We start from the raw sequence: 19,839 nt of genomic DNA, 5'->3' as shown, positions 1-19,839 counted from the left end.
TGCTCTGGGGGGCGCCTGGTGCTGCCGGCTCGGCCCTGGCCGGCCACGCGCTCGGCTCCCAGCCTGCGCCCCCCCCCCCCCCCCCCCAGGCCAGCCAGCGGGACGTGGAGACAGAGAAGCGGCTGCGCAAGGACCTGAGGAGAACCAAGGCGCTGCTGGCCGACGCCCAGGCCATGCTGGATCACCTGAAGAGCCACGCGCCCAGCAAGCGGGAGATCGCCCAGCTCAGAAACCAGGTGGGCGCTGCCCCCGGCCTCCCTGGCCAGGGCTCCAGGTCACCCCGGGGGGCTCCCGGCCCCGGTCATGCAGCTGCGCATCCCCCTATCCTGGCTGGGTGTCGCCGGAGCCTGCGTCCCAGCCCTGCCGCTCCTGTAACGTCCACCCCCCTCTGGCACAGACCGGGCGGGTCTGGGCACCGCTCAGGGCGAATGGCTCAAACCAGGGCTCCCTGCAGCCCCAGACTGGGGACCCTCCCAAACAGGCCCCACACCAGCCCCACTGAGCGCTGCGGCTGCCACTCCGGCCGGCAGGAACCTCACGAGCAAAACCCCTCGGACCCCCCAGCTCTCCCTGTGCCACCATCACCCCGGGCCTTACGCAGGTGAGGGGCTGTAAGACCTGATCTCACCCACCCCAGCGGGTTCTCCGGGTCCCAAAGAGCCAGCCCCTGTTCCCAGGTCAGTTTGCACTTTAGATCACGCTGGGCCCGTCCTGTAGACTCTCAAAGCTGAAGGTTTATTGCTAAGAGAAAAGGCCGAGAGCGGCGTTGCTCAGAATCCAGCACGTGCAGCGAATCCCCCAGTTCTTGATACTGGCTTGGCAGTCTCTGGCTGATCCCGTGTGCGGGCGGGTCGGCAATCCTCCCGGCTCTGTCCCTCGCAAGGCTGCGTCTGGGCTGTCGCGGGATTGAAGATGATGGAGTCACCTCTGGCTCTTACCTCTCTCCTGGCGTCTCCCTGGCCAGAGCAGGGCCCGCGGGCGAGTGTCCTGTCTCTGTTCCACATGCCGGCGGCCATTCTGCCCGGCTGGTCGGCATGTTCCCAGACGCGTCCCTCGTGTGTGTTGGGCACCTGGGGAGCCACGGTCCTCGGTGCCCTGCTAGCGAGCACGGCCAGGGACGTTCCTTCCTTCCAGCAGGCAGCGCACGCTCCCAGCACCAGGCCAGAGCCCACACGCAGAACCGCACACGCACGTCGCACAAGCACACGTGTAGCCTACCTAGAACGAGTAGGGCAGAAGCTGTCGCGTGACACCTCCCGTGGCCCCTTCGTACAGACTGTGGGGCAGACCCCCTCCCCCGTGGGCACAGCAGTGATCTGGCTGCTCCCCTTAAAATCCAATAACGTCGCACACGCGCACACACACACACACACACTGCTGCGTGCGCGCCCAGGCCCAGGCTGACGGCCCGTGTCGGGTTCTAGCTGGAGGAGTCCGAGTTCACCTGCGCGGCGGCTGTCAAGGCCCGCAAGGCCATGGAGGGGGAAATCGAGGATCTTCACCTGCAGATCGACGACATCGCCAAAGCCAAGGCGGCTGTGAGTACCTGAGCCGGGGCCCTGCCCGGGGAACCCGGCCCCCTGGGTGGGAGCTGGGGGAGCCCCTGCCCATCCCCAGGGGGCCTGTTACTGCCCCAGTCCAGCCCACCTGGCGCCCAGGGATGGGTGGGGGCGCAGCTTCGTCCCGGCGCGGCCTCACCTCTCCCCCTCCCCAGCTGGAGGAGCAGCTGAGCCGGCTGCAGCGGGAGAAGAACGAGGTGCAGAGCCGGCTGGAGGAGGACCAGGAGGACATGAACGAGCTGATGAAGAAGCACAAGGCAGCAGTGGCCCAGGTGAGGTGCCTGGCGCCTGGCCCCCCCCCGTCCTGTGTGCCCCCCCCGGCCCCTTGGCCCCCCATCCTGTGTGCCCCCTGGTACCTGGCCCCCCCGTCCTGTGTGCCCCCCCCGGCACCTGGCCCCCCCCGTCCTGTGTCCCCCCTGGTACCTGGCCCCCCTGTCCTGTGTCCCCCCCGGCACCTGGCCCCCCCGTCCTGAGTGTCCCACCTGGCCCCCCCGTCCTGTGTCCCCCCTAGTACCTGGCCCCCCCGTCCTGTGTCCCACCTGGCTCCTCCCGTCCTGTGTCCCCCCTGGCACTTGGCCCCCCCCGGTCTGGTGTGTCCCCCCCAGCACCTGGCCCCCCCCGTCCTATGTACCCCTCCGGCACCCACCCCCATCGTGTGTGGTCCTCTGCCCCCCCGGTCCCCAGCCTCCCCATCCTGTGTGCCCCCCCAGCCTGTGGGCCCCCCAGTGCCCAGCTCCCCCATGGCCCCTGTCTTCACTCCCTGCGTCCTCCCCACCAGCACCGTTCTCCACCCGTCCTGTGCGCCCCGGCCCCGTCCTTGAGCCCAGCCTCTCCTGGGCACCGCTGGGAAGTCTGGCTGCGAGACGAGCCTTCGCCCCACCCCGCCCCACGGTCTGAGCTGAGCTCTGCCTCTGGCCACCCCGGCGCCCTGCGGCCCTGAGCCCGCCCAGCCCACCCTGGCTCTGACCCGCCTGGACCCCTCTGCCCCCAGGCCTCCCGGGACCTGGCCCAGATCAACGACCTGCAGGCCCAGCTGGAAGACGCCAACAAAGAGAAGCAGGAGCTGCAGGAGAAGGTAGCAGGCTGGGCGGGGCTGAGGGGGGTTGTTTTGGCCCCCGTGGGACAGCCGCCCAGCATGGGCTCTGTCGGCAGACAGCCCCCCCGAGCATGTCCCCAGCAGGCAGTGCTGCCCAATGCTCCCAGCACCCCACTCGCCCCGGGCACAGGCCGCGGGGGGCTGGAGGGAACGGCGCGTGCGGCTGCTGCAGGCCTGTGGCTCTGCCGGCACAGCCTGAGCACCGGCCCGTCCCTCCCGTCCCCAGCTGCAAGGGCTGCAGAGCCAGCTGGAGTTCCTGGAGCAGTCCATGGTGGACAAGTCACTGGTGAGCCGGCAGGAGGCCCGGATCCGGGAGCTGGAGACGCGGCTGGAGTTCGAGCGGACCCAAGCCAAGCGGCTGGAGGTAGGGCACTCCGGAGGGGCAGGGCGCTGGGAGGGAGCAGCCTGGCCTGGCCTGCGCGCTGTCTGCGAGCTCCCCCTGCCGCCCGGCCTGGCTGTCTGCGAGCTCCCCCTGCCGCCCGGCCTGGCTGTCTGCGAGCTCCCCCTGCCGCCCGGCCTGGCTGTCTGCGAGCTTCCCCTGCCGCCCGGCATGGCTGTCTGCGAGCTCCCCGTGCCCCCTGGCCTGGCTGTCTGCGAGCTCCCCGTGCCGCCCGGCCTGGCTGTCTGCGAGCTCCCCCTGCCGCCCGGCCTGGCTGTCTGCGAGCTCCCCCTGCCGCCCGGCCTGGCTGTCTGCGAGCTCCCCCTGCCGCCCGGCCTGGCTGTCTGCGAGCTCCCCCTGCCGCCCGGCCTGGCTGTCTGCGAGCTCCCCCTGCCGCCCGGCCTGGCTGTCTGCGAGCTCCCCCTGCCGCCCGGCCTGGCTGTCTGCGAGCTCCCCCTGCCGCCCGGCCTGGCTGTCTGCGAGCTCCCCCTGCCGCCCGGCCTGGCTGTCTGCGAGCTCCCCCTGCCGCCCGGCCTGGCTGTCTGCGAGCTCCCCCTGCCGCCCGGCCTGGCTGTCTGCGAGCTCCCCCTGCCGCCCGGCCTGGCTGTCTGCGAGCTCCCCCTGCCGCCCGGCCTGGCTGTCTGCGAGCTCCCCCTGCCGCCCGGCATGGCTGTCTGCGAGCTCCCCCTGCCGCCCGGCCTGGCTGTCGGCGAGCTCCCCCTGCCGCCCGGCCTGGCTGTCGGCGAGCTCCCCGTGCCCCCTGGCCTGGCCTGCGCGCTGTCTGCGAGCTCCCCGTGCCCCCTGGCCTGGCCTGCGCGCTGTCTGTGAGCTCCCTCTGCCCCCTGGCCTGGCCCGTGCGCTGTCTGCGAGCTCCCCGAGCCCCCTGGCCTGGCCCGTGCGCTGTCTGCGAGCTCCCCGTGCCCCCTGGCCTGGCCCGTGCGCTGTCTGCGAGCTCCCCGTGCCCCCTGGCCTGGCCCGTGCGCTGTCTGCGAGCTCCCTCTGCCCCCTGGCCTGGCCCGTGCGCTGTCTGCGAGCTCCCCGAGCCCCCTGGCCTGGCCCGCGCGCTGTCTGCGAGCTCCCCGAGCCCCCTGGCCTGGCCCGCGCGCTGTCTGCGAGCTCCCCGAGCCCCCTGGCCTGGCCCGCGCGCTGTCTGCGAGCTCCCCGTGCCTCCTGGCCTGGCCCGCGCGCTGTCTGCGAGCTCCCCGAGCCCCCTGGCCTGGCCCGCGCGCTGTCTGCGAGCTCCCCCTGCCACCTGGCCTGGCCCGCGCGCTGTCTGCGAGCTCCCCCTGCCACCAGGCCTGGCCCGCGCGCTGTCTGCGAGCTCCCCGTGCTGCCCGGCCTGGCCTGGCCCGCGCGCTGTCTGCGAGCTCCCCGTGCTGCCCGGCCTGGCCTGGCCCGCGCGCTGTCTGCGAGCTCCCCGTGCTGCCCGGCCTGGCCTGGCCCGCGCGCTGTCTGCGAGCTCCCCGTGCTCCCCGGCCTGGCCTGGCCCGCGCGCTGTCTGCGAGCTCCCCGTGCTGCCCGGCCTGGCCTACGCGCTGTCTGCGAGCTCCCCGTGCCCCCAGCCTGGCCTACGCGCTGTCTGCGAGCTCCCTCTGCCCCCTGGCCTGGCCCGCGCGCTGTCTGCGAGCTCCCTCTGCCCCCTGGCCTGGCCCGCGCGCTGTCTGCGAGCTCCCCGAGCCCCCTGGCCTGGCCCGCGCGCTGTCTGCAAGCTCCCCGAGCCCCCTGGCCTGGCCCGCGCGCTGTCTGCGAGCTCCCCCTGCCACCTGGCCTGGCCCGCGCGCTGTCTGCGAGCTCCCCCTGCCACCAGGCCTGGCCCGCGCGCTGTCTGCGAGCTCCCCGTGCTGCCCGGCCTGGCCTGGCCCGCGCGCTGTCTGCGAGCTCCCCGTGCTGCCCGGCCTGGCCTGGCCCGCGCGCTGTCTGCGAGCTCCCCGTGCTGCCCGGCCTGGCCTGGCCCGCGCGCTGTCTGCGAGCTCCCCGTGCTCCTCGGCCTGGCCTGGCCCGCGCGCTGTCTGCGAGCTCCCCGTGCTGCCCGGCCTGGCCTGGCCCGCGCGCTGTCTGCGAGCTCCCCGTGCTGCCCGGCCTGGCCTGGCCCGCGCGCTGTCTGCGAGCTCCCCGTGCCTCCCAGCCCAGCTGGAGCTGGGAGCAGCGTCCCTTGAGGGCCCTGCCCTGCTGTGGCCTGTGCTGAGCTCGGGGAGGGGGGTGCTGGCAGGGCAGCTCCCCCGGCCCTTCCGCTACTCAGGGCCTGTCCCCCCCAGCCTGTCGCTGGGCCTGGCCCCCCCCAGCCTGTCGCTGGGCCTGGCCCCCCCCGGCCTGTCGCTGGGCCTGGCCCCCCTTGCTGCAGGCCGGGCGCTGATCACCATAATCCGCCGCCCGCCCGGCGCGGCAAAGTGCTGCTCTGGGCCTGCACTGACTTAGCGAAATGACAGCCTGGCCTGCCCTCCTTGGTGCGGCCTGCTTTGTATTCTGCGCGGGCCGCCGGCGGGGCCAGGAACACACAGCGCGGCTCGGCGGGGGGCTCTCTCCTCCCCGCTCCAGCCTGTAATTACTTCCCAGCCAGCGCAAGCCGTGTTCCCCTCCGCCCGGCCCCTCTCCCGCCCGGGGAAGCGGCTCCAGGCCCCCCCGGCCCTCGTGCAGATGCCGGGCGCTGGCCTCGTGTGCTCCATTAGCCCGCGACGGGGCGGCACTGGCGCGAGCCGGGCTGCGTAATTGCCACTCTCCTCTGCGATTACTCCTGACGAGCTTCTATTGATTCTGCCAGGGCTGCCGGCGCTCGCGGGCGGGGGCGGGGGGCTCGCTGGCGAGGGCGGGGGCACGGGCGGGGGGCTCGCTGGCGGGGGCGGGCGGGGGTGGGGGGCACGGGCGGGGGGCTCGCGGGCGGGCGGGGGCGGGGGGCTCGCTGGCGGGGGCGGGCGGGGGTGGGGGGCACGGGCGGGGGGCTCGCGGGCGGGGGCGGGGGGCTCGCTGGCGGGCGGGGGGCTCGCTGGCCCTCGGCAGGGCCCCTGGAGCCGCCGTGGCGTGGCAGGGGCTCCATGACGCGCTCGCGCCTTGCCTGGTGCTTGCGAAGGCCCAGACGCCCTCGCGGGGGGGCAGGGCCCCCGGTACTAGTCCTTGGGGCGCCGGGTAACCCTGCCCCCCCCCGCAGAGCCTGGCCAGCCGCCTGAAGGAGAACGCGGAGAAGCTGACGGAGGAGCGGGACCAGCGGGCGGCCGCCGAGAGCCGGGAGAGGGAGCAGAACAAGCGGCTCCAGCGCCAGCTCCGGGACGCCAAGGAGGAGATGGGCGAGCTGGCCAAGAAGGAGGCTGAGGCCAGCCGCAAGAAGCACGAGCTGGTGAGGGAGCCGCCTCTCACCCCGCCGAGCTGTCGGCAGATGGGCTGGGCCCCTGGTGGGCGCGGGGCCCCTGTCTGGGCCAGACGCGCTGCCTTGAATATATGGGCTGTGCCCCAACTCCCCAGCCAGGCCACTTAGTGTAGGTCCTACTGTAAACAGAGCCTGGGAGGGGAAATGGGAGCTAGGACGCGTTCACAACAGACTCTTAAAAAGGGGGGAGCTGGGCTAAACCTGCCGGGGGGTGACTGCCCCGGGGGGGGAGGCGGGGGATCCTGCCGGGGGGGTGACTGCCCGAGGGGGGCGGGGGATCCTGCCCGGGGGGAGGGCGGGAGATCCTGCTGGGGGGGGATCCTGCCTGGGGGGGGCGGGGGATCCTGCCCGGGGGGGGCGGGGGATCCTGCAGGGGGGCGAGTGCCGGGGGGGCCCAGGGCAGTCCTGCTGCAGCCCAGAGGTGCGCTGGGCAGGCGGGGCCCCACTGGGAGGGGCCGGTTCCAGACGCGCCCGCTGGCCTCCCCCCAGGAGATGGACCTGGAGAGCCTGGAGGCAGCCAACCAGAGCCTGCAGGCTGACCTCAAGCTGGCCTTCCGGCGCATCGGGGACCTGCAGGCCGCCATCGAGGACGAGCTGGAGAGCGACGATAACGAGGAGCTCGTCAACAGGTGACCCCAGGCCCCACACAGCTGGGAGGCAGGGCGGGCTAGTGGGTAGAGCGCGGCAGCGGGGCTCAGCCGACCTGGTTCCTGTTCCCAGCTCTGCCGCTAGCCTGCTGGGGCACGCTGGGCAAGTCCTTGCCCTTCTGTGCCTCAGTTTCCCCCCAACCCATCGCCGGGAAGCGTCGCTAGCCGCTCTCAGCCCAGGCCCGGTTGGCCGGGCGCCGGCGGGAGGCAGCCGCGAGGGTTCTGGGCTAGCATTCCCAGACCTGGCTCTGGCCCCCGCCCTGCCGTGGGGCAGTCTGCAAGCGTGGGGCCGGCGCCACCCCTCCCCCCACTCCCCGGCTGTGCCTCTGGCTGCCCCCGTTGGTTGCTGTTGGGGTGCGGGTCCGTTTTGCCGCTTTATGTTCATTTGTTTCCTTTGTCCCCCGCCCCCCCATTCTCAGTTTGCAGGACGTGGTGGCAAAGTATCAGAAAAGAAAGAATAAACTGTGAGGCTCCCAACTCTCCTCTCCAATAGAATAACCTGGTTCCTAACCCAGCATGCCCAGAGGGAGCCGCCGCTGGGCCTGCATGTCGCCCGGCGCGCTCCCTGCATGCGCCTGCGCCATAACCCTCTAACCAGCACCTCCGGGGGCTGCGGCCTGCAGCCGGGCGGGTAGGAGCCAGGAGAGAGGCCGCGGGGGCCTGGTGCTGGCCGGCTGGTTCGGGGTAGCACTGTTGCATGCTGGGACTGTGAATGTTCAGCCCGCAGGGCTCCCGCAGCCGGGCCGGGAGCTGCTGTTCTTGTCTGACCGGGCCCGGCAGGTAACGTGGCCAGCGAAGCCGACCGACGCCGCCTCTCCCGCCTCCCCGAATCCCTGCTCAGGCCGGGCGTCCGCGGGTGGCGACGAGACGAGAGCGCGGCCCTTCTCCTCGTCGGCAGCAGGCAGGGCCGTGCCCGCCACCCCCCGCGCGGCCGCACCCCCCCAGCTCCGCCCCGGCAACTGCCGCTGGCAAAGGAGAAGCCTGGCTCTTTGCCTTCTCCGTGGCTCTGCGCTCTCCGGAGCCGGGGAGGCGGCCGGCGGCCCTGCGGGGCAGGCCGGGAACCGATGCCCCATGAGACACGAGGCCAGCGGTGGGCGGGGTGGGGGGCTCCCTGCCGGCCGGTGGCCAGCGCTCTGCGGGAACGCCACCTGCATCTGCACCAGCAGCGATGAGCCGCGGCTGCGGAGCCAAGGCGGGCGCCGGGCGCGGGGAAGGCCCGTCTGTCCAGCGCGTCCGCTGGCAGGTCGGGAGAAGCGGAGCCGTGCCCCGAGCCCTGGGGGCGCGTGCCGGGCGCCGTGTGGCTTGCAGATCCTGCCCCGTTGGCAGGCCTGGCTCTGTGAACGCCCGCCAGGCCGTGCCGTGTCTGGGACACTGCCAGTGAGGGCTGCTCCCCGGCCAGCGGGGTTGGTGGCGGCGGAAGGATCCGTAACAGCTAATGATAAATGTAATCGTGTGTAACAGTGATGGAGGGCCGCTGGAGCCTCGTTGTCACACACAATTAATATCCTCCGCCGCTCGGCCTCCGCCTGTTTGTTCCCTTGCGAGTTGGATCCCAGTTAACTAATGGCGCACGCGGCTGGACATAAATTGTGTTTGACATCCGGCTTCGCTCCGACGCCTGAGAATCTCAGCTGCCCCCGGAGTTTGTTTATGGGGCTCGTTGTTTTGAAGGGAGGTAACAAAGCGTCGCCCGCGCGGTGCTGCCGAGAGGGGGACATGGGCAGGATCGAGCGCAGGCCGTGGCTGGGAATGGACCCGGGGAATTCGCACTCGGGTCCGGAGCAGCCCGGCCCCCGTGCCGTTCTGCCGCCCGCCCCCCCGTGCCGTTCTGCCGCCCGCCCCGGGCAGCCAAGCGCCCGCAGGCGCGGAGGAGAAAAGGTTCCTTTAAGAGCACGTTATGTATCTGCTCCCGGGCAGCCTTGCAATTGTAACAGTTTCCTGGGGTTCCCGAGAGACTTCCTTCCCTTTTAGCAGCCAGTTAGTGTTGGGGGAAGCCAGGGCCGAGTTATTGAGCCGAGCGAGGTGGGAGGAAAAATAACATTTCGATTTACTTGGAGATACAGTTGTTATTGCTGCAGCGCTAATGAAAGCAGTAAACAGTTATGTATTAGCGGAGATTTATACAGAGCTGCTCGCACGACGGAGAGAGGGTTTGCAAAGCGCACGGCCCCTTCTTGCTCACGGCAATCAATAGGGTTATGAACGGGGGTTATAAATTAGCTGCTTTAAGCCAGCGAGGGCTTTCTCTCCGTGGGTGTGTAAATCAGGAGGCGCTCGCCCGCCGCGGTAAATCAGCCCGCCACGCTCGGGCGCCCAGCCGGCCCGTCATCTCCACCCTGCCTGCTCCACTCCCGCGTACCCAGCGGCGCCGGCTGAGTCTTTCCCCGCTGCGACTCGGCGCTCGAGGGCGGCCTGGAAAACGAGCCCCCGGCGCTCTGCGCACTCGGAACTTCGCTCCCGGGACTGCCGCCTCTTCCCCCCACCGGGGGGCGCAGGCGCCGGAGGCTGCGGGGACAGGCCTGGTGCGGATGAAAGGCAGCGCCAGCGTAAAGCCTTCCAGCTTAAAACAGAGCAGCGCAGCCCCCCCGCCGCGCCCGGCCCGGGGGCACTGTGCAGAGCTCAACCCGCCCGCTGGCTGGCCGTGCAGGGCTAAGTGGCCCAGCAGAGGTGTCCCCGGTGCCTTGGGGGCAGCGTGTTGCAGCAGGTGCCATCGCAGGGGCTGTGGGCGGCGCACAGAGCAGCTGCGCCCGGTGGGAGGAGTCCCACGGCACGCGGGCGCCGTGTCCCTCGGCCTCTAGTGCAGCTTGGGCGTGTGCGTGTTCTGCCTCCCGCACATGGGCGCCAGCCCTGCCCTGGGCTCCCGCCTCCCCCAGTCGCCCCCCGTGCCCCTCAGTCCCCACCCGCAGCCCCTGCTCTCTGCCGTATCCCGGTTCTGATCTGCGGCCGGCCCGTTCGCTCCCGGTCTCTGGAGCAGCGGCCAGGCTGGCGGTGACGATGGGCTTTCCCCGGGCCGAGCTTGCTCTGCTCAGGACTCCTCTGGGGGCGCTCGGGGTGAGGAGCCGGGCCGAGCTCCGCCGTCCGGGCTGAGACAGGTGCGCGGGGGGCTGCAGGGCAGCGAGCCGGGATGTGGGGGCCCCGTGGATGTGCGTGTCCGGCCTCAGGCCCTAACCCCCCTCCCCCGCTCTCTCCCTCTGGCAGCGAGGGGGACTCGGACGTGGACTCGGAGCTGGAGGAGCGCGTGGACGGCGTGAAATCGTGGCTCTCCAAGAACAAAGCGGCCTCAGATGACGGCAGCCTGAAGAGCTCGAGGTCAGTGCGGGGCTGGCGTCCCCGGGGAAACAGCCGCTCCCCATGGCCCCGTGCGGGGCTGGCGCCGCTTCCCAGGGGCCCCCGGCTTCGCAGCTCCTGGGGGATGCCGGTGGCGTCCGGCCCTCAAGCGGGAGGAGTAGCGGCCCGCCCGCCGTGGGGGGGCAGGGTTTGCCAGGGCGCAGGCGGGCACCCCAGGACCAAGCGCCAGCCTAGCCCACACGGGGCTCCCCTCACCGGCGGGAGCCCCGAGCAGCGAAAGTTCCCGGCTTCCCCCGCGTGGTCCCCCCAGGGGCCAGGAGCCGGGAGCTCTCTGGGTAGCGCGCTCGTTGCCATGGTAACCACGCGCTTTGAATGTCAGAAATATCCATCGGAAGGTACCGCGGATGCCGGAGCCGCGAGCGAGCCGCCGGCTCCCACTGCTCCGGCCCGGGGTCCGCTCCGCAGGCGGGCGCCGGGCGCAGCGAGTCGGAGCAGCTTGCCCGGGGAAGGGCGGCCCAGTGGGCACCGTGCGGTCTGCTCGGAAAGCCATTTCCTGCCATGGATGGAGACGTCCCTGCCCCCGCTGAGCGAGGGACCCGCCAGGGCTGTTTCTCTTAATTGGTTTAATTTATTCGGCGGCGCAGCTGTAGCACCTGGTGTGGCAGATAATTCCTCCTGCTTGTGAGCGGCTCTCGCAGGCGGCGGCTCCAGGTAGCTGACAATGGAATAATTGAATGAAAGGCTTGCAGGGAGTAGAGGCGGTGGGGTAGAACAATACCCTCATTTGCATGACATTTCCCAGGCGGCTGTTTTCCACCGACGCCAATTATTTAGCTGGGTTTGCTCCGCTGCCTCCTCCCGCCCGCCCGCGCCCTGGGTCTCCTCTGTCTCACCCGCTGTCTCTCTCTCCTCCCTGCCCGCTTGCCGCGGGCCTCTCCTCAGGCCGGCCCTGGCCAAGGAAGGCCGGGAGGCCGTCACGAGCTCCCTGAGCTACCGGAAACGGGCCACCCTGAAGGATTCGATTGGCGGCCAGGGGGACGAGGAGACGCTGTTCTCCACCCTGAGCGAGCGGCCGGACTCCCCCGACAGGGCTTTCCGCAAGGCCAAGCACGGCCCGGACGAGGCCTGCTCCGTCACCTCGTGGAGAAAGTCCCCAGGCAGCGAGGACCCTGGCGACCAGGGCTCCGTCATCTCCCAGGCCTTCTCGGAGGCCAGCAGCAGAGCCCGGAAGGGGCTGGAGAAGAGGTGGTCCGTCACCGCGGCCGACTTCGACAAGGCCTCTACCCTGTCTGCCCCAGCCAGCCGGGCTGCCTCCTCCTGGCGCGGGCTGGAGACTGAGGCGGCCGACGCCCGGTCCACGCTCAGCGGGACGCTTTCCAGCCCAGGCAGCTTGCGGCGCAGTGCGTCCCGGCTCAGCGAGCCGCCGGCTGGCATCTCCAGTGCCCTCAGCCCCCCGCTGGGCCTGCAGACCTCGCCCTTGGGCAGCCGGGCCGGCTCCAGGTTCTCCCTGAGCAGGAGCCGGCTGGAGGAGTTGGATGACGTGGCCAGCGTGGCGCTGAGTGACACCCGCTCCCTGTACAGCCAGGCCTCGCTCGGGCGCAGCTTCTCTGTGCCGCCCCGGCCACGGACCTCCGCCTCCGACGAGACGCAGCTAGAGGGCTCAGACATCCGGCCTGTCAGCCACCGCTCCTACCTGGACCCCGACCTGGAGGCAGCCATCAGCGAGGTCCTGAACTACAAGCCCGTCCAGTTCCAGCGCTCCAGCATGGCCGCCAGCTCGGAGGAGGAGGACGACAGGCGGAGCGTGCGGAGCGCGCGGAGCTCCCGGAGCGCCGTGCGGCCGGAGCCCTCCTCCAGCAGCCTGCGCCGCTCCGCCTCTGCCTTGGACTGCTCCCGGCCACGCAGCCGCCGGAGCCGCCGGAGCAGCAGCAGCAGCTCGGAGAGCGACTCCTCGGAGGGGGAGCGGAAGAAGAAGCGTGCCAGGAAACACGCCAAGAAGAAGAAGAAGACGCTGCCTTCGGATTCGGAATCCTCCTCGGCTTCCTCGGCGAGCTCCAACCACAGCAGCTCCAGCGTCAAGAGGGGCCCCAAGAAGCAGAGCCCAGCCTCCGGCGAGGAGGGAGCCGCGGGCGCGGAGAAGTCCAGCAAGCGCCTGAGGAAGGAGGAGAAGCAGCGGAAGAAGCAAGTGGACAGCCTGATGATGAAATACCTCTACCGGCCCGAGAGCGACTGAGGCAGTAGGTGCCGAGTGGTGTGCAGTGCAGCATGTCAGCATGCCCGTGTGCCACTAACTCTCCCTGCCGCCCCTAACCCGCACCCCCCACCCGGCCCACGTGGCCTCTGGAATGTCTCTTAGCTCCTGCCCCACCCACAGCCACGCTCCGGAGAAATCAGTGGTGCTGCGCGTCTGGAGGCCCGGGAAAGTCGAGTGCTCTCAGGCAGCACTGCCTGTGAGCTGGGCTCAGGAGAGTCCTGTGCCCCCCACCTGATTAGCAGAGCACACACAGCTAGGTGTGTGTCTCCCCTGGTGGTGCACATCTGCACATGCCTTGGTGCATGTACAAATTATTCCGCACAGAGGGTGGAAAAATTCCACTCATGGATGGAAATGATGAGGGGGGATGTTGGTCTCTGGCGAGGCGGGTCAGCAGGCGGTTTAGCTGCAATCCCCCAGCCTGGCGCTGCTTGGGGAGCGAGGCCCGTCACAGCTCACTGGCAGAGCAAGGGGGGTCGCTGGCCTGTGGGGTCAGCTTGTGCCCTGAATTGCTGAGCTGGCGCATTGTGTGCAGCACGCGGCTGTGTTGCTGCGGTGGCGTTTGGCAGAGACCTGCCTGGTTGGAGATCGGCTGGGAGCAGAGGCAGCTGCCGCAGGGCTGGCTGGGGGAGCGGGTGAGGCTGCCTTTGGCTTCCATCCCTCCCCTGACAGCGGCGTGCGGGCGCCACAAAGCTTTGGCAGGCGGCTTGTCTCCGCGCGTGTATCCCTTCCAGGGATTAGCGGCTGGCGCGCGCGGGACACTGAGCTGTGCTAATCCCTCCCGGCCTTTCAGGGATGTGGCTGTATTCATTTCGCCTGAAACGAACGGGTCACGGTGCAGGCAGGATTCCCTGCTCCCGGTCCGGCGCGGGGATTAGCTCCCTCAGGAGGGGCGTGCGGCAGGCTGTTTCCAGAGGCGCTAACGGGGCGCGTGTGCCGCCGGATGGACCTCCTCCCACAGCCTGTCCCTGCAGAGCCGCCGCGTGCCCCCAGGCCGGAGCTAGTGGGGGGTTTGACCCCGAGCCCGCAGCGCCCGGACTGGTCCCAGCTTGGGGGCTCCTGGGCGCAGGCCCTGGGGTCCTCTCAAGGGCCCCCCGCTGACTGCGCGGTTGTAGCAGGGCTCCCTGTACGCCGAGCACTCGGGCGGCCGCCCAGGAGAGATTCGGGGCGCCCCGCTGATTGGCAGAGCCCCCACCGCCGCCAGCCTGGGTTTCTCAGGGTGGTGCACATCTGCACCTGCCCCAGTGCACAGAACAAAACCTATTCCGCACATGGGTGGGCAAAGTGAGAACATTGCAGCATAGCATCGGGCACTGCGCCATCAGCGAGCAGGGCGTGTCACCGAGGGGGCAGAGCCACCGGGCCCCACACGCCCTCCGCAGCCAGGGGGCTCCCAGCTGGCAGGGACCCCGCGTAGCCCAGACTGGTCCGCGAGGGACCGGGAGCAGCCAGGGCAGCCCAGCTCCGGGAGAAGGGACGGACGAGCTGCAGGGAGGGGTGGGATCCGGAACGGCGGTGCAGAGGAACGCAGGTTCGCAGCCGGCCACGGAGAGGTGTTTGTGGCCGGTCGAGGTGGCGCCAGACTCCGTTGGGTTCCCGGGGCCGCCGCGCGACTCCAGCTCCCAAACGACGCGTGGTCCTGGGGCGCTTGCCACTAACTCCAGCACGGAGGCTTCCATGGGACAAGCCCCGTCCTCGGCTGGGCTGGAGCGGGGACCGGGCGCCGCTGGGACGGGGCCTGCGTCTGGCCGGCCTGGCACGACGCCGCTGGAACGCGCTTGGCCGGAGCGGGCAGAGGGACTCCCTGCTGACCGTCAGCGGTGCCCGCGCTCTGCCTGGCTGCGACCGGGCCCGAGGAAAAGGCCTCGCCTGCCCGTCTGCGTGCGCGTGGCCAGCGCAGGGCCCAGGGGGCCTGTACCAGACCACACGGGAGGCGCGGCGCTGCCAAGGCCAGGCTGGGGTGGAGGTGGCTGCCGGCCCGGGGCAAATCTCGTACGGAAACGGGAGACGCTGCGTGCATCCCTCCGTGGCGGGGGGGGGCTGCATGGTTCCCTCGGGCTCCGCAGGGCAGGTGGGCCTGGTGCGGCGCACGGAAGGGGAGCTGCGCCCCCGTGGTGCGGCGCACGGAAGGGGAGCTGCGCCCCCGTGGTGCGGCGCACGGAAGGGGAGCTGCGCCCCCGTGGTGCGGCGCACGGAAGGGGAGCTGCGCCCCCGTGGTGCGGCGCACGGAAGGGGAGCTGCGCCCCCGTGGTGCGGCGCACGGAAGGGGAGCTGTGCCCGCGGGCTGGAGGGGCCCGTTCCGTGGTGCGGGGCTGCTTCCTGGCTCTGTCCGGAGCAGCCTCGTGCAGCCCAGTGGTGGGCGTTACGCTGGCTGGGGGCTGTGGCTGCCCCCAGGAGCCGCTTGGCACGACCCAGCCGGGAGACGGAAACGGCAGGGTGCCCGCCGGCTGGGCCGCGCCTAGGACGGGTCATTCAGCCCGTGGCAGAGGCGCTGGTGGCACGTCCCCTCCTGTTGGCGGTTGCTGTGGGGGGGAGCGAGCAGTGGGCTGTGGGCTCCCTCCGGCTCCGGCCCTAGGCTCAGCAGCTTTGGGACACGTCGCTGTCCTGGCAGCGCCACCTCAGAGCTGGCCCCGCAGCGACGGGTTAATTCCTGGCCGGTTGCTCGGGGGTGCGGCTGGGGCCCTCTGGCTGTCCCTGATCCAGGCAGCCGGGGGGACTGGCTGGCCTGAGGTGCCGCTTCCCTGGGGCGCGGCCGGAGCCCTTCTCCCAGGCCAGGGATCTGCGGGCGAGGCCAGGAGGGCGGCTGCAGGGGGGGAGGGTTCAGTGAGCTCCCCCGGCGCTGAGGGGTGAATTGTCCACGAAGGAAGGAGACTTTTTCAGCCCTTCTTCCCAGGCGTTGGACGGGGGCAGGGCCCTGCGTGGGGCTGGCGCGGCTTTAATCGGGGGCAGCGCCTCTTGGCTTCGCATCGGGGCTGCCCTCGGCGGGGTGCCCGGGGCACGGTGCAGGCCGGCGGAGGGGAGCATCGTGGGCGCGGCCGACCGGTGAGCAGGGCTCAGGAAGCGGCAGCGTGGCCTCGCGCTTCCCTCTTGGCGTTCCCACCGTGGGGAGAGATGGAGCCCCTGCCCGGCCTGCAAGTCCCACGCCCTCGGCCTCCTGGGCGCGGCGGTGGTGGACCCGGGGAAACGGCCCCAGCTCTTCGCACTGCACCTGACTTGGGATCCGCCGGCCCGCTCGCTCCTCGCTGGGTCTCTGCCCACAGGCCCTCGAGCAGCCAGAGGGCTCCAGCGCCGATGCTCGCGCCGGGGAAGCCTCCCGTGTGAATATGCGCGGAAGGCAAAGCTCCTATTTAAAATTGGCGCTGTTGCCTGGTAACAGTTGTCCAATCAGGAGACTAAGTGGTGCCCTGTGCCGTCGGTAACTGCCTGCCCAGCACAAAGTCCAAAACTCCAGGAGTGAATTTTCTCCTTTGCAATTTCTTTTTGTGGGGAAGAAATTGGCACAAAACGTCACATAACAAACGAATTCTGCCGTTTCCCAGGCCTCTCGCAAACGCTTCTGAGCAGGTGGAGGTGTAACTCAGCAAGTGCCTGATTTGTGGAGGGCGACTTGCTTAGCTCGGCTAACTCCAGGGAGAGTAAATCACTCCAAATGGGCAGAAAATGCCCTAAAAATCATAAAAAAGAGCGATGAGGCCTCGTAAAGAAAGCTGCCGGGCTGACAATCTGCTGCGGCAGCGGCGGTCCTGGGGGAACAGCCTCCGTTTCAGCGCACGGCTCTCCCGCTTGTCTGCGCTGGCGGCTGTTACTCACCCAAACCCGCCTGCCCGCCCAGGCACACCACCAGCTCCTCCTGGCCCCTTCCCTCCAACGGGAGCTGCCTTCCCTGCCCCGTGCAGCCGGAGGCTCGGTGGGGGAATTGGCCAGGGGGCCGGGAATGCCCGTGGCTGAGCTGCTTTGCATTCTGGGCAATTCTGGACCCGCGGGGTGCGCTCTGCTCCTCGCCTCAGACCCCCTGACAGCCCAGGCCAGAGCCCGGCCCCAGCGCCGTTCCTAGGGCAGAGCTAGAAAACCTCCAGGCAGGATGGAGACCCCCACCGGTCCTTGGTGCATGGTGCCAGGGGTTAATTCCTCTCCTCTCTGCCTCATTTCCAGCCTGGCATCCCAGCTGGAAGACCCCGACACCTGCCCGGGCACGGCTGGAGAGCCCCGTATCGAATACTTGTGCCCCGTTGTCCTTAACCCCCTCCTCACGGTGCTACCTGGCCTGAGTGCCCCTCGCCCGCTCCCCCTCCTCGCCACCCTCTGCCCCGTCTGCCAGCGTCCGTCGAGCCTTCCCAGGGCCGCAGGCGAGCGCACCGAGACAGTCAGGCGCGTGGCCGTGTGCACCCCGCTTGGCCAGGGGTCCGGCTTTCCCGGGATCCGCGACTGGGCCTCCTTCGCCGCTCTCCCAAGCCTTGCGTCCTCTGGATTTCGGGTCCTGCCGCTGCAGCGGTTCGGTAGCCCTGGGCGGGAGCCGATCCCAACGGGACCCCGCTAGGAACTCGCCCACTCGCTGACGATTCCTCATTTCGTGTGGCGGCCTGGCGGGAATCCTGCTTTTAATCCGTGTCCCCTCGCGATTGGATCCCTTCCTGCTCTCCACTCTGACCGGCCTGTGCTGCCCAATCAGGCGCCTCCGAGAACCAAAGCCGGCGACCCGGCCGGACGGGTACTCGCCTCGAAAGAATCCCCAGTTGGTTTGCGCAGGCCTGTTACCCCTGGGATTCCTCGGCAGTCAGGCCTGTGTTGGCTGCTCCATGTCTTGCCTGCGCCCAGTGACAGGCCTACAATGACTGGGCCTCCCGTTCACTCCTTACAGATGGGCCCTCGGCTTTCTTCCCTCTTCTGGCGCTTCCCTGGCGCTCCGGGTCTGATGGAAGAGCCAATGGCCCGCAGGCTCCTTGGCCAGCTCTTTGAAAACTCTTGGTCACAAGTCCAGTCCCTCCTTTCGACTTGTTTCCCAAGCCATAAAATGGGCCCCTGGCTCGGGCAGGGTCCGGGGGCCCCTGTGTCTGCGTGGTGCCCTGGAAGAGAGAATGCAGCGCCAGACTGGGAGGCCCTGGGCTGTTTGCGCTTGTGTTGTGGGGGCCGGGGTGTGCGATGGCAGGGGGGACAGGGCGGGGTGGGGCGGCGAGTGCTGCTCCGGGCTGCGTCGCGAGGCTGCGGGAATGCGCCATCCCTTTGTCCTCGGCCTACAGCCCTTTGCCCATGTTAGTTCCTCCCGCTGCAGGGCTGCTCCCCCTTATTGCAGTAGGGAAACCGAGGCAGAGACCGATGCCGAGAGCCTTGGGCCACTAGAGCCCAGCCCAGCCCCCACTGGGGGGGGAGGCCCGAGGACGTGAGGTGGCTCCAGGCCGCGCCCCTTGCTGGCTCACTCTGGGGTGCTCAGGGCTGGGGGGAGCCGGCCGGCAGCCCTGGCTCATCGCGCACTGAGCCGGGGAGAGCGGAGAGGAGTGGCCCTGGCGGGACGCTGCCCGGCCCCTCCCCTTGGCGAGGAGGCAGGAGCCGCTTCCCGACGGGCAGGCTGCGGCTGGAGCCAGCGGGCACCGCCCGCTGCAGAGACATGTTGGCTCCCCCATACTGGCCCGCAGACCTGTGCCAGGGCCTGCTCCTTGGAGCCCCCCACTCCCAGGAGAGGAGCCCTCGGCTGCTGGCCTGGGCAGTCACTGGGCACGCCTCCGTCCCTGAGCCCGTCTGCCCTCCACGCTGGGGCTGGGGTGCGGAGCCTTCCCCGGGCCGGCACTGGGGGGGAGAGGGGGCTGCCCTGCAGGGGGATGCTGCCGCCCGGGGCGGGGACCGGCATGTCGAGGCCCCTTGCTAACTGCCTTGTTCCCTCTGCGCAGCCCCCCCGGCACCCGCCGCCTGCTCGCCAGCGACCGATGGGACGAGGAGCGAGCCCCTTTGGAAAGCGCGTCCAGGAGCTACCTGAGCGACAGCGACCCGGAGAGCAAGCCCGCCGACGCCTCGGCATAGCCCCAGGAGGCTGCCCGGAGGGACGCGTTTTCCACAGCCGCACTCTGCCTCCCGGAGCCGTGAGCCGGCCCACGCCAGGCCCCGGCGCCCCCCGACCGGGCTCCGGACCTGGGAATGCTGCATTTCCGGATGGCCACCGCCTCCTGTCCTGTGTGCACCTGGTGTTGCTTGCGTGGTGGGAAAGGTTCATCTAAAGCCCCGTTCTCCGACCCCTCCCTCCGAGCCACCGCCGACCTCTCCGCGGGGGGGCCCAGCCAGACGCTGCACTCTGGGTGGTGGGACAGGCCCCTCTTCCCTCCCCACCTTGCCCCAGCCCCCTGCTAGCTGCTCCAGCCCGGGCGGCTCCATTCTCACTGGAGGGGAAGCTGAACTGGCCGTTAGGGGCTTTTCCTCCTCAGTGCCTGCTGTCTTGTGTAACGTCCCCGCGTGTGACTGGCCCCGGCAGGAGGGGCCCTGAACCCCCCCCTTTCGGCTGAGCCGTAGGAGACGCTCCAATCCGGCTTCAGCCAACCTAGTGAGCAGTGAAGCTGCGGCCGGTGCACCCTCGTGTGCCGCCACGTGCGGCCGGTTTCCTTGCCCCCGGGTTTCCGTTTCCCAGGCAGAGGGCTTGGTTTGGGGTCACTTCTTTCCCCAGGGGCTTGGGCCGAGCACAAAGTTTTGTTTCAAATCTCCGTGAAATAACGTGCAACCGGGCCCCCGTGCACCGGCACGTGTGTGCACAAGGGCTGGGAGTGGGGGAGAGCAGGCGCACACTTGTGCACCCTCGCACGCTGCGGAGAGGAGGGGTTCCTTTTGGGGAGGGTGCCCCCGGCGGACCCCACTGCCCTCGTCGATGCCAAGGAACCAGCCCTGCCCCCTCCCTCCAGGACTCAGCTGCAGCCCCGGGGCTGGCAGCCGGGGGAGCTGCCCAGCCCTGCCTGCCCGGTTTTCACTAGTCCAGCTGTGCGTCTCTCCCCATCCGTTATCTATTAAATGTCATTCTGGCTGGTGCCGCTGGCTGCTCCCCTCGGCTCGTTCATTGCGGGGCGGGGGGCCGCTGGGGCAGCTCCTGAAAGCCGTGCCTGCAGGCACTGAGCCGGCCAGGGCCTGGCGTCGGGGAAGGGCTGGGGAGCCGCGTTTCCCCGCCAGCAGCAGCCCAGCTCTGCGCCCCCAGCCTGGCGTCACAGCCTTGGCCGCTGCCCGGCGCGGGGGAGCCCATGGGAGCCACCTCGTGTTCTGTGGCTTCGCCTTCGGCCGCTCCCCCAGC

At 70.1% G+C, this 19,839-nt stretch overlaps 1 protein-coding gene across 24 annotated transcripts in view; it reads left to right on the top strand.

Moving 5' to 3' along the window:
- MYO18A (myosin XVIIIA) overlaps positions 1-19,589 on the top strand; it is a 93,983-nt gene extending 74,394 nt beyond the window's left edge. For 18 of the 24 annotated variants that reach the window (XM_075904549.1, XM_075904551.1, XM_075904548.1 and 15 more), the window contains 11 exons: positions 90-236; positions 1,425-1,538; positions 1,715-1,831; positions 2,551-2,634; positions 2,882-3,019; positions 6,177-6,362; positions 6,882-7,021; positions 7,459-7,503; positions 10,238-10,348; positions 11,270-12,564; positions 18,464-18,604. In XM_075904549.1, the coding sequence (XP_075760664.1) occupies positions 90-236; positions 1,425-1,538; positions 1,715-1,831; positions 2,551-2,634; positions 2,882-3,019; positions 6,177-6,362; positions 6,882-7,021; positions 7,459-7,503; positions 10,238-10,348; positions 11,270-12,560 (2,373 nt within the window). In that variant the 3' untranslated portion in view covers positions 12,561-12,564; positions 18,464-18,604. Of the gene's footprint in view, positions 1-89; positions 237-1,424; positions 1,539-1,714; positions 1,832-2,550; positions 2,635-2,881; positions 3,020-6,176; positions 6,363-6,881; positions 7,022-7,458; positions 7,504-10,237; positions 10,349-11,269; positions 12,565-18,463 lie in introns of all 24 variants that reach the window. The other 6 variants (XM_075904559.1, XM_075904557.1, XM_075904564.1 and 3 more) reach the window with 3 other exon arrangements.
- The last annotated feature ends 250 nt before the right edge of the window (positions 19,590-19,839 follow it).

This window comes from Pelodiscus sinensis, chromosome 21 (assembly GCF_049634645.1).
Source record: "Pelodiscus sinensis isolate JC-2024 chromosome 21, ASM4963464v1, whole genome shotgun sequence".
In the NCBI taxonomy this organism is placed as follows: Eukaryota; Metazoa; Chordata; order Testudines; family Trionychidae; genus Pelodiscus; species Pelodiscus sinensis.
This window is presented reverse-complemented; position numbering and strand designations above follow the sequence as displayed.